General features: G+C 51.8%; 1 protein-coding gene across 1 annotated transcript in view; it reads right to left on the bottom strand.

The window, feature by feature from the left end:
- Positions 1–13,683, bottom strand: part of Arrb1 (arrestin, beta 1) — a gene marked incomplete at its 5' end in the record, with an annotated part of 89,208 nt that overhangs the window by 18,116 nt on the left and 57,409 nt on the right. Inside the window, 4 exon segments of the mRNA XM_005379893.2 lie at positions 875–1,071; positions 1,707–1,751; positions 4,954–5,014; positions 6,397–6,427. Coding sequence (XP_005379950.1) covers positions 875–1,071; positions 1,707–1,751; positions 4,954–5,014; positions 6,397–6,427 — 334 coding nt within the window.

The following is a 13,683-nucleotide window of genomic DNA, read 5'->3' as shown; positions in this document are numbered from 1 at the left end:
AGCAGGGCTCCGAGGACAGGCTATGTCTCCCCCAGGAGACAAGGAGCCCCTAGAATGGGCCATGTCTCCCCCATCAGAGGCCCCCCCAGTGAAGCCAAGGATCTGAATCTCTGGTTTCTTCAAAGGCTTAGCCCAGGCCCGTCCTCACAGCAACGGCTGAAAAATCTTTCCATGGCGTCTGCTGTGCTAGACAGAATAATGGTCCCCCAAAGATGTCCATGTCCTAATCCCCCAAATCCGGGATTCTGTTATCTTACTGGACAAAAGAAATCTGGCAGATGGGATTATGTTATGGACATCAAGATGGAAAGAATGGCCTGGATGAACGAGGTAGGCCTGGTATTATTCCAGAGCCATTCGAGAGGAAATAGGAAGCTGAAGAGTCATCCACGCCAGAGGAAAGGGACATCACAGCCGCCGCCCTCAGCTGAGGAGCCCGTGCCATGAGGAGAGGGATGGGTGAAGAGGCCATGAGCCACGGTGTCTGAGTTGGAAGACAAGGACACTGATTCTCCCCTCAGGCCCCCAGAAGGAACCACACCTGCCAAGCCCTTGACTTTATCCCCATGAAACCCGTTTTGAACATCTGACCTTCAGGACTTCAACAGCATAAAGTTGTGCTGTCTTAACTGTTATGTTTAATTATCACCAAATTTGTGGTATTTGTGACAAAAGCCACAGGAAACTAATACAACTACAAGATGACTCCATATTTCCACTCCACTCTCAAATGCTTGGAGAAAGGGAGGGGATTGCACTGTACCCTACCATCAGACAGTCTAAGAAACAAGAAGCTGCCCCACTGCCCCCAAGTGCCGGCCCTGAGCACTCCCTGCGGGTGGCACGTCTGAGAGGGCAAAAAGGCAGTCCCTACCTCGAAGGTGAAGGGGTATGCGTGCTCGCCCAGCTTCTTGATGAGGCGCTCCTGCAGCCGTGTCAGGGGCTTCTTGTCCTCGGGGGCCGGCGGGAAGGACTGCACGTTGGCCACAAACAGGTCTTTGCGAAAGGTCAGGCCCAGGACATCCAGGTCCTCCCGGCCATAGCGGAAGGCACAGGTCAGTGTCACATAGACTGTGGGGAGCAGGGGGCACTGATCAGGCGTCTGGGAGGGAGCACACAGACTTCCCAATGTGCCAGCTGCATCCTGGGCATCAGCTCACTGGAGGCCACAGGGCTGTCCCTACGTCCTGTGGGGAGGGTGTGCTGTGTCCCCCTCAGAGCTGGTACTGGGGCCCTGCATGGCAGCCCATGGTGTGGTTACTGGGAGGAAGTGGGGGATGACTGCTGGGCCACCTTTCCCCTGATCCCAGGGGAACTGGGAATAGCCTGATAGAGCAGGGAGGGCTGGAGTAGGTGGCAGGCATGCAGGGGCAGAGGGACAGCAGAGGACAGGGAGCAAATGTGGGGCCCTGTCCAGAAGGCACAGGGTCCTATCCCAGTCCTACCCCCTGCTCCTGTCTCCCCACTAACCCTGCACAATCCCTCACCCCCTGAGCTACTGGCACCGACAGCCTTGCTATGTTCACGACACGGATGAAAAAGTGCTTAGGCTGTGACAAGTTCTCCCAGGCTGGAGTGTTCCCTGCTGTGGTGTTCACTGGGGTTAGGGGGCATCAGTGGGATGGGCAGAGAGGCAGTAAGACGATCTGATGTCCTTTCTGGAAGTCTGAAGTCGGTAAGGAAGTGGGGGGCAGGCCACAGCCTACCTCTCCTCTCTTTGAGATACTCAGGATCCACCAGGACCACGCCATCTGGGGGAGACAGAGAGTGAGCTGACCCTCAAATCTGCCTCCCAAACCCTGAGCCCTCAACACCCGCCCAAGTCCAAATCCAGCCATCTGTCTATTCAAAAGCCTCATGTGAGAAACAGGAAAGCCAGCACCCAGGGAGTCACCCCTGCCCTTCCCGCCTCATCTCTTCCATGCCCGACTCTCCTCTCGGACCAGCTGTTGACTCAGCGGGTTACTTAACTTCTCTGTTTCTTCATCTGTTACTAAAAATAATAATGTGGGTCTGAGGCCCTTCGGCCCAAGTGTGCTTTGGAATTCAGAAGCTGTGAGTTGCACAGCGGCAGTGTGGTACATGTTCCACAGACTGGGTACCACCCTCTGCAGGATACGCGCCCTGCTGTAAAAGCCATTAGCAGCTCTGCACGGATACACTCACGGGCCATGTAACAATTCAAAGCACCACACAAATGACACGGCCCCCTAAGAGTATATCACCTAGTGACATCATGCTCATCTTAATATGTGTAGGTACACCCTCTGAGGTTCACCCAATGACAAAGTCACCTAATGACGCATTTCTCAGAATGTGTCACCATCACTTGGCGATGTGCGGCTGTGTTCCACCAAGAGGCTAACTGTGGCATAAATGGCCTCGCCTGAGATGAGTCAGGTTTGCCAGCAGACAAAGCTGGCCTAAATCTAGGAACAGAGTTGGGTTTTCAAGGCACTGCGGACTGGGGGCCTGGGGACTGGAAGCTGCAGCCCGTACTTCACAGGGCTTGTGTGAGGACAAGAGGGTAGTCTGTGTCGGTGTGCACATGCGTAAAATGTGTCACAGGTGTAAAGGGCTTGGACAGAGCCTGGCATGGGTGGGCACAATGGAAGGGGCCCCATGTCCCTCAGGAGGCTCGCCCTTGGGAGCAGAGTGGCCACCTGAACACAAAGGAAGCCAGGAATGCTGGCTCAAGGGACAGCTCTGCCCGGCAGCCCCAACTCATCTCTGGCCCAACCTTTCTCTTGCTCTCATTACACAACCACCCCGCCCCCATGCTGCCCACACTGACCCCTCAGAATCTCAGGCACAGTGCCTGGAAGGATCTCAATCCAACCTGGGCAGGTCCTAGGGACAGCTGGTCAGGGCATGCCCAACAGGCTGGCAGGACCTGCCCCTGCATCTTCCTTTTATGGTGGGCTTCGCCTCTGGGCCACATCCTGTTCTGGGCTCTAGGGCTCCATGGAAATCCATGCACAGAGAGTCCCAGGGTTGTGCAGAGAACCCCTTCAGGCTTGTTATGGGAGGCTGCTTGTGGGAGGAAAGCTGCAGCCAGGCCTCCCAGGACTAAAAGGGGTCACTGACTGGGTGACTAAGGAGTAGGACGAGGCAGGCAGAGGGAACAGCGTGACTCCGAGGCCTGGGAGCACGGATTCTGGAGGCTGGGGAGGATCACAAAGTCCCATCAGCTGGGCCAGGAGGCTTGGACCGGTGCCCCGATCTGATGGGAGTAGTTAGCACAGAGAGGTATGGCCAGGCCACGCTAGAGGGCAATGTCATGAGGGACAGAGTAGTTCTCACTGTGTGTCATGACATCAACCCTGAACAGTGCCCTCCCCAGGGGCTAGCACAGAGCCCAGCAGGAAGTCGGTGCTCTCGGTGCTGACGTGTGCTGAGGAGCTGCTCCCCTCTGCCCTCGCCCTCCGCAGCCTCCACTGCCGCCCTTAACAAGCCAGTGGCTGTGCACGACACCGCTGTGCCTTACAGCCTTTGGAAGTGACAGCCTGAAGCAGACGACAACCTCTGAGGGCCCAGTTCTGGCAGAAGCTGCAAATGACAGAGGGGACTGAGCTTCAGAAGACACTGGAAGTGTCTGGTGTCCTCAACAGGGACAGAGAGGGAAAGTGGGGTTGTCCTGCCCAGGACCACGAAGAGACGGGCCTGAAGCAAAGCTGGTCTTTCTGTAGCTTCCTGGTCCTGACACATGTCACTGACACAGAGACCCCAGGGACCCCCAGGTCCCCAGGCTCAGTACCGGACTGGTCTTCCTCCAGCTGAGCTGAAACCTGCCACTGTGTGTGGAAACCATGAGGGTTGCTGCTGCCCTCTGGCCCCAGGACGGCCTCAGGGACAGGAGGAGAGGCCACACTCTCTGGGACTATTTCCCAACAACACATTCCCTTTTCTTCACCTGGACTTGGCCTCACGCAGTCTCCAGCCCCATCCTCCCGGCCAGACTGTGGCCTCCCTTGTATCACTTTCATTTGTCCATGACCTTCTTAAAAATAATAATAATAATGATGATGATGATGATGATGATGATGATGATAACAACCTCTCTGGCCTCACTGGGCCCATCTGTCAGATGGTGTGATTCTGGGCCGCCCTCGCTCCCTCAGCTGTGGGAGGAGGCAATGAGCCAAGAGTCTTGTAACAAGAGCAGTCGTTCTTTACCAGGAGCAATTTTGCCCCCTGAGGGGCCATTTGGCAATGTCCAAAAGTGATCCTCCTGCCTCAGTCTCCTGAGCAGCTGAGATTATAGGCTCTTGGCTCCAGAGATGTCTGTGGCCCTCATACCCACATTAGGCATGGCATTCCTGGCACCTAACACGCGTGGCCAGGGATGCTGCTGCACAAATTACATGGCACGGGAGAGATCCAACCCATGGTCATCTAATCCCAGGTGTCAGGAATCCTGAGGATGAGAAACCCTGAACTCAAGCAAGACCTTGAAAGGTGACTTCAGCCATGACCCAGAACCCCCATGTAGGTGAAAACAGTCCCCATGTCACAAACCACAAGGGTTTTTCTTCCCATCTCCCACTTTTTGCCATGAAGAGGCAGCAAAACTAAGGCTTTCTGCAGAGCCGGGACACCAGGTTTGAACTGGGCCCTGTACCGACTGGTTCTGTGACCTGGAACAAGTCATGGTGCCTGTCTGTGCGTCACCGTCCTGGTTTGAAAATCGGAGATAATAATCGCAGCTGCCCCCCCTGTCTGCTGTCATCACCCTCACCCTGTCGCATCAGGACAGCTTCCCTGCTCTCACCTCCACCCTCCCCACAGTCTCTGAGGGCCCCACACACGGGAACAGAAGGAGCTGCTTAGAAGACGCTTGCTAACCAAAGCAGGAGCCACGCACCCCCACCCCAGGCAGCAGGCCCCTCCGGAGCCCTGGGCCTGCCCTGCCCTCCGCTCCCCCTCCCGCCCTCAGCAGCCTCCATGACTCACCCACTGGGTCCACAAGGTCGATGTGGTCCACAAAGTCCCGCTTTCCCAGGTAGACAGTGAGCTGGGAAGGAGAGACACAAGGGCGCTGGCAGCTGTGGGCCAGGGAGGGCGTAGGCCCTGCCCTGGAGGAAACCTGGAGCCCCCCTAAGGACTTGTTCCCTGCGGTGGTGAGCAACGGGGAGCTGGGCCCCTGCCAACCCTCCGGGAAGAACCCACCAGCTAGAATTCCACGGGCTCAGCACCAAATCCAGAAGGCCCTCCTGCCCTTCCTGCCCCAGTCCTGATGATTTGGCCTCTGCCGGGTTTCTCAAATCCTCCCTCTCCATGCCCTCAGCAACCCTCGCCTGCTGCTGACAGCCTCACAGGCCCCGGACTCCAGGGCGTTCTCCCCTCCTTAGCTAGAGCGGCTGTCCTAAAATGCAAATCAAACCACGACACCCCTGTCTGAAAACCCTTTAACAGTTCCTCAGTGCCCAGAGGTAAGGATGACAAACGGCTCTCATTCCAAATGCCAGCTCTGATTGATTATCCATCAGGGCTGCCTCGGGACCTGGACTGAGAAGGAATCCAAGGTGGAATCCTGGTCAACAGGAAGTGGTGAGATGGCCAATGTCTGCTGTGGGCACTGAATGGGGATGTGGAAGCCCCATGGCACTACGTGCCAACCCAGGCCACGGCTCTGAGTTCCCAAGCCCCACACAGGTCTCCGAGAATTCAAGCTGCAGCCACACCAGCCTCTGCTCCCACTCCTGCTCCCGCTTGGTGCCTGAGGACTCGGCTGCCTGGGCTGCGCCACAGTCCAATTTTATGGTCCTGTCTGGAACACCTCTCGCCTTGCCTTTCCAGAAATGCACCCCTCCTAGAGAAAGCCACCCTGACTGCCCACACTGCACCCTGAGCCCCAAGCACCGCCGCATCCCATGCTTTGTATGGAAGCGATCCATCTCTGCGTCCACCCCACCACCTGCTGTGAGCGATGTGTCTGACTCATTCAGCACACCCTACACCACCCCCAACAGGCCTGGCCCGGACCCCAGACCCAGCACGGAATGGTGGCAGTATCTACTTGCTGAACTGAGAGGAAAGCAGAGCCTGTGGAAAGAAAGGCGGACAGGCCCTGGGAGCTGCCCTGGATAGTGAAGTGACACCAGGGGCCTCTCACACCTGCTTCCCCTGGCCTGTGGCCCTTGCTAGCCGGCTGGACCTCTATTTATCACATTCACACTGCTCTATGAGAAGCCGGCTCTCTCCAGAGTTGCTCCCCGCCCCAAAGGCCGGACAGGACGCTTCCTGACAGGCCCCTCCCATGTGGATGGAGGGCTCCTGAGGACAGAGTTGTGTCACCCGTACCCCAGCAGAAGCATCGGCGGAGACACTGTTGGCTCTGTCCCCCCAGGAGAGGACCCCAGAGGCTGGGCTCAGGGAGGAGCCGAGCACACTCACCTTTCCATTGGGGCTCGCCTTCTTGAACACTCTGTGGAGAGAAAGAGAGGTGAGGCCAGCGTTAGTGCGGCTCGCCCAGGCGGCCCCTGCAGTCCACCCCAGCCCAGATGGAGGACAAGGGCCCGCAGTGACTTCCAGGAACCGTGCAAACGTGGAGCTGGAACAGGGCCGGCATAATCGGCTCTTTCCATCTCCACCGCCACCTCCACCTAAGCTGCCATCCCAGCTGTTCCAGCCCTCCTGCAATACCCAACACACCCTGAAGCTCATTCTTCACATGGCGGCAGAGAGGGGCTCAAAATAAGTCTACCAATCCCCGTGGAGGAAAAGCCTCAAGTGCCTGGGAGGTCTGTGTGATCCGGCCTCGCCCCGTTTTCCTCCCTGAGTCACCTCCTGTGATCCTCCTCACTCCTCTCCAGCCTTAAAGCCTCTTGCTGTTTTACAAACCCACCAGAGCAATTCCTGCCTCAGGGCCTTTGCTCTGGCTGCTCCCTCTCCCCACACATCTGCTTGCCCAACCTCGCTGCCTCATTGGATGCTTTATTCTGTGCCCCTCCCCACCCCAGCTCCCCGATACTTCTTTTGGTTCACCACACTCCTCATTGTCTAAACTGCTATGTCATTGGTCTGTTTTTTCCAGGCCTGGCCTGTCTGGTCCTCTAGACAGGGGCCTTGGTCTCTCCTGTCCACTGACACATCCCAGGCATCCAGAACAAGTATGCACTAGTGAGTGGCAGGTAGCAAGCACTTCATAAACACTAGCTGAACAGGTGAGTGAATGAACGAGTGAAAGAATCTACTGCCTGATTTGGCTGAGAGAACCAAAGCACAGGAAAGGGAGGTATACAGCCAGGGTCACACAGCAGCGCACTGGATGCAGAGCCAGGCAGTGATGTGGTCCCCAACTCCTGGCCTCCACGCTGGCCTTCCATCTTCCCTCCTGCCCTCTCCCCACCTGTGTCTGGAGCCTGAGAGACCCATCCACCATCATCTAGCCCAGAATTTCTCAGAATTGTGGGGAGGGAAAGAAGAAAATTGAAAGACAAAGACCCAGAGACTGGAGAAGGTGTTGGAAGAGAGGAGGGGAGGTGAGGAGAGAAGAGAAACATAGGCATGGAAATAAAAGATGGAATAAGAGATGGAAAAAATATAAATGACAGAGAGGAAGAGAGAAGCAGTCACAAGCAGAGATGGAGTGGACACAGAGAGACGGAGCAGGCCCGAAAGAGGCCGAGAGGGAGCGCACCACCCACATCCTGCACAGGGGCAGGAGGTCATCAGCATCCAGGGGAAGACCACCATGTTCAGGCAGCGGCTCCTCCAAGAAGTCTGAGGTAGGGCGGTGCTCAGTCTCCACAGCCCTCACCCCTAACCCCCAGCCCTCTTTCCAAGGTCCCCAGGGACTGCGGACAGGTCTGAGCACTGCTCACAATGAAGAGCTTGGCACACCCTCCCCGACCCGGGGGCCCTTCTCCCCATGAGAATTTATCGCCGTTGGGGGTGTGAAGATGCCACAGTTGGCCGGGGTGTGATAACTGCTAAAGCGAGAGAAAAACAGATCACACGGTTTGCACCAGCATCTCCCAAGCTGAGGCTGGGCCTGCAGAGGAGACTTGAGAAATAGCCCAGCCTCAGGACCGCCCCCCCTTCCCGCCCCCCGCTGCTTCCAGAAGACTTAAACTGTCTCCACCCCTGGGGAGTCCAGTGTCCCAGGGAAAGGAGAGGCCACAAAGGCCTGAGGGCACAAATAACTGAATCAGGAGCAACCATTCCAGTGGCTGAGGGACAAGGGGCACCCAGGGCACCCGAGCCAGGCTTGGAGAAGCAGGACTCGAGAAGGGAGAGAGAGAGAGGGAAGAAGGACTAGGATCTGCTGGGCAGCTAATTATTTCTCATAACAGCACTGCGAAATGGGTACTTTACGGATCATTAACTTGAGGCTCAGAGAGGTGCAGTAATTAGCCCAGGAACATGCATAGGCAAGGGGCTAGTTCTGGGTCTGCCTGCAGAAGCCGGGTGTGCTTTCTACTCACCTCTGCAGGCTCCTAAAGCAGGTGTTTGTATCAGCATCCGGAATAACAGAAAGAGGGGAAACGAGGACAGGAGGGGGAAGGGAAGAGGAAGAAAGGAAAAGATGAGCAGGGGCGAGGGCTGAGTCGGGGTGGCGAGGGGGCGGTGGCAGGAAGCACAGCCAGCAGTGGGGAACGTCCTGTGCTCACCTAGTCAGCACCAGGGCCGCGTCCTCCCGGAAGCTGGGACTTTGATGGCTTCCTCAAACAGCAGCAGCAGCTGCCGCAATCCCTGAGAGCTGGCTTGTTATGCCCTACTCACATCTCCCAGTGTTTGCCCACGTCTCTGCTGATCTTTACAATCCCATTTCAGAGATGTGGAAACTGAGGCACAGAGAGGAAACTCACAGTCTGTCCAGAGCCCACGTCTGTTTATTCACCAAGTCAAGCCTCCCCTGAAATTCTGCCAGCTTCTCAGCCCGACGCGGTGCTCCCAGTTTCTCAGGACCCCACATGCGCAGTCCCACACTGACAGCTCTGCCTGTCCACTCTGAAGATCACACACCAACCCCCGAGCCTGCAGGCTAAGCCAAATTTGCTGGTAGGGGAGACTGGGTTTGTTCACCCTCCATCCCATCTGTGCTTCCACAGCTCCATCCTCAGAGCCGCAGCAGGTTTCCCACAGGAGAAACAGCAGCAGGGCTGAGGCTGAGGAAGGCTTAGCAGAGAAAAGGGACAGAAACCAACCAGGGTAGCTCACAAAAACGAGGAGGGGTACAGTAAGGAGGCAAAAATCTCACGGGAAGGATGCGCAGGCAGGACGCACGAGGGCTGGCGCCAGGAACAGGGAAGCCATCGGGTCCTCAGGCAGTCACTCCCTCTCTCCACCTCTCCTTCTGGGACTGCATGTTCTCCCAGCTGCACAGCTGTCTGTGCGACCGCTCCATTGTCTCTGTGGACCAGCTCTCTCTGCTTACTCAGGGCTTTTCTGTTCCTCCATCCTTTTGGCGTGCATGTGACTCACACTCCATCCCTGTTTCGACTCTGCCTCTCTCGCTCAGCTTCCCGCTACTAACTGGCTGAATGGCCCAATTCCAAATTCCCAAGAGAGGAATGTGATTGGTCAGCTTTGGTCAGGTGCCCCATCCCTGGGCCAATCAGCGATGCCCAGGGTATATCATATGATCCATGAAGTAGGAGTAGAAGAGGGGCTATAGAGTAGTGTTTTCCAAACCAGGGGTCACAACAACCCACTAGCTAATAATGGAGTCACCTTAAAAGATGCTTTAGTTTATAACAAAGTAGGATAGAGTATAACAGAAAATATGAACGTGCACTCCAGGTAGCAAGGATATAACAGACGTGACCATATTCACCAATATTCAGCTTGCCTCTAAGGCTGGGCCCTTGGGAATATCACACATTTCCAGTCCTACGAAGTTAGACAAACCCACATGGCCCGCTCTGGCCAATTAAATAGGAATAGAAGTGCCACGTGTCATTTCCAAGTAGATGCAATTAAGTGCTGGTATATGATTCCCTGTGTCCTTTGTATTCACTTTCTATGGCTGCTCTAAAGAATTACCACAAACTTAATGGCTTAAAACAACACAAATTTGCCATCTCATTTCCGTAGTTCAGTTCAAAATGGGCCTCACTAGGCTGACATCAAGGCTTTGGCAGGTCTCTGTTCCTTTCTGGAGTCACAAGGGGTGAATCTGTCTCCCTGCCCTTTCCAGCTTCTCAAGGTTGTCCACAGTCTTTATCTCATGGCCTCCTCTGCCACCTTCAAGGCCAACCTGCAAAAGCAGGTTGCGTTCTTGCACATAGCATCACTCTGATCTCTTTGCCTCTCTCTTCCACTTTTAAGGGCCCTTGAGATTACACTGGGTTGCCTCAATAATTCAGAATAATCTCCTTTTTTAAGATCATCCGATCAGCAAACTTCATTCTATCTGCAACCATTATTACCACAAAGGTAATGTTACATATTCACAGGCTTCAAGGATTAGGACACAGGCTTTTTCGGGTAAAACAATCCTTTGCCTACCATTGGTCTGCTGCTGAAACCACCAGTGGTTTCACTGGGGAAGGCTCCACTGACCTAAATCCAAAGGCTCTCCCACTACATGATAAATGAAAAAGAAAGTGGTTTAGCCACTGTGTGGTTTGTTACTGCAGCAGAGAGCTCTCCTAGCTGATACGAAGAGTAGAGTCAGGACATGGTGGCACACACCTGAAATCCCAACAGTCTGGGAGTCTGAGGGCAGCAAGATCTAAAAAGTCAAGCCTAGATTGGACAATTCAGCAATTTAGTGAGACTCTATGTCAAAACTATTTAACAACAACAACAAAAAAATCCCTGCTAGGTATGGTGGCGCACACCTGTAATCCCAACACCTGGGAGGCTGAAGCAGGCTGATCACTGCTAGTTTGGGGGCCAGCGTGGGCTACATAGTGAGTTCAAGGCCAACCTGCACTACAAAGAGAGACCCTGTCTTAAAAAAACAAAAAGAAAAACGAAACATTTAAAAGGAAGGTGAACTAGGAATGTTGCACACTGTGAAAGCCCCTAGGTTCAATCTCCAGTACTGGAAAAAAAAAAAAAGTAAGTAGCACTCAGTGAAACTTGTGTTTCAGGTGGATGTGTGTGTACGCAGTTACAGTGTAAAATGAATGTCAGGCTGCAGATTGTGAAATGTTTAATGTTGGAAAATGTGCTTAAACAAAATGTGTTGCACTGCTTGTGTAGCCTGTTAGATGCTGTTTTCTGATTGCACTCCACCACAGCGGTGCTGCGAGGAAGACAGGCAGGCTGACTGTCCATTTACCAGAACACTGGCTTCTCCAGCGAGCTCCGTTCCCCACCTGCATCCTGGGCTGTCTGCTGCTCAGCTCTGACACTAATGCTCTGCGGCTCTTCAGTGAGCCATCAGTTCTACCGCACCGGGAGGGACTCAAGTGAAGGACCATCCAGCACAGATTGCCCAACCAGAACTTATCATTCTGTACGACACAGCTAAGTAATGGACTATTATACAGCACTAAAATTATAATGGCAGCCTTCATAGCAGATAAGATGTTCTGCAAGATAAGTCTGGAATCAAAACAGTACATCTGGCTAAGTTCAACTTTATACTCAATAAATACCAGTCAGGCATAGCAGCACATGTCTGTAATATCAGCCGGTAAAGAGGGTAAGGCAGGAGGTTTGCGGGTCACCCTGGGTAACTTAGCAAGACTCTGTCTCAAAGTAAAAATGTTAAAAGGGCAGAGGATGTAGCTCAGTGATGGAGCACTTGCCCAGCCTGTATGAGGCCCTGGGTTCAATCCCTAGTATCATAAAAAGCAAATAAATAGATATCCAGGGAGGGAGGGAGAGGAGAAAAAGAGAGAGAGAGAGAGAGAGAGAGAGAGAGAGAGAGAATTTCATATTGTTAAGATCACAATACTCCTCAAATTGATCAAATTGATCTATAAATTCGGTGTAATCATTATCAAAATCCCAGCTGGATTTTTTGCAGGAATTTATAAACTGATCTTAAAATTTACATGGAAATGAAAGGGATCCAAAATAGCCAGAATGATCTTGAAAAATAGAACAAATGTAGAGGGTGCATATTTACCCATTCCAAAATTTACTGCAAAGGTACCATAATCAAGATTGTATGATACTGGCATACAGACATGTAGATAAATGAAAGGAAACAATAGCCCACAAATAAACCTACATATGTATGGTAAATTGATATGTGACAAGGAAGTCAAGACAAGTCAGTGGTTAAAGAGCAGTCTTCTCAACAAGAGCTAAAAGAACAACTGTATATTGATATGCAAAAGAATGAAGTTATACCCTTATTCACACCATATATAAAAATTAGCTCAAAATGGATCAAAGAGCTAAAGGTAAAAGCTATTTTACATTTGTACAATTTTTGCAAATGTACAGCTACAAAACTATTAGATGAAAACATAAATGTAAGTATTTCTGACCTTGGATTAGGCAACGATTTCTTAAATACAACACCAAGAGCTTAAGCAACTGAAAAAGAACAGATAAAAACTTTTGGTCTACAAAGGTCAGTATTGAGAAAATGAAAAAATTATTCATAGAATAGAAAAAATATTTCCAAAATATGTACCTGATAAAGGTCTGGAATCCAAGATATATAAAGAACTATTACAACTCAACCACAAACAGGCAAATAACCCAATAAAAGTGGCGATGGATTTATGGGAACAGGCATTTCTCCAAAGAAGTGGCAGATGAACACATGAAAACATGTTCAACATCATCAGTCATCACAGAAATTCAAGTATATTCAAGTGATATACTTCATACCCACTGAGATGGCTATAATACAAAGGATAACACCAAATGTTGATGAGGATGTAGAAAGACTGACACTCTCATACATTGTTGGTAGGAATGTAAAATGGTACAGCCACTTTGAAAAAGAGTTTGGCATTTCCTCTAAACATCAGACATAAAGTTAGCATGTGGCCCAGCAAGACTGCTCCTAGGTATATACCAACAGAACTGAAAACATGCCCACACAAAAATCTATACATGTATGTTCATTGCAGCATTATTTAAAATAGCTCTAAAGAGATTAAAAAAAAAAATAAATAGCTGAGTGTGTGGCACATGCCTATAATCCCAGCATTCTGGGAGGCTAAGGCTGGAGGATTCCAAGTTGGAGCCCAGCCTGGGCAACTTATAGACTTAGTGAGATCCTGCCTCAAAATAAAAAAGGCTGGGGATGCAGGTCCATGCAGAGGTGCTGGGTTCAATGCTAGTACCAAAACAACAAAAACTAAGTGTCCATCAACTGATGAATGTATCTTTAATAAGGCATATACATAAAATGAACTGTTCTTCAGCCATGAAATGGGATGAAGTAAGTACTGATTCATGCCATAATGTAAGCAAACCTTGAAAACATCATGCTAAGCGAACAAAGCCAGACACAAAAGGCCACGTACCCTATAATTCCACTTCCATGAAATGTCAGATTTGGCAGATTCACAGAGACAGAAAGTAGATTAGCGGTTGCCAGGGGCTGGAAGGGCTAGGAAGGAAAAGGGAGTGACTGCTAAGAGGTTCGGTGTTTTTTTAAGGAGTTATAAAAATGTTCTAGAATTGGATAGTGGTGATGGTTATATAACCTGTAAAGATACTAAAAAGCACTGTCTTGTACACCAAAAAGGTGAACATTATGGTCTACACATTACAACTCCATTTTAAAAATAAAGGTGAATTGGAAAGAAAGAGAAT

Source organism: Chinchilla lanigera, unplaced genomic scaffold, assembly GCF_000276665.1.
Source record: "Chinchilla lanigera isolate Chin_1 unplaced genomic scaffold, ChiLan1.0 scaffold00013, whole genome shotgun sequence".
NCBI lineage: Eukaryota > Metazoa > Chordata > Mammalia > Rodentia > Chinchillidae > Chinchilla > Chinchilla lanigera.
This window is presented reverse-complemented; position numbering and strand designations above follow the sequence as displayed.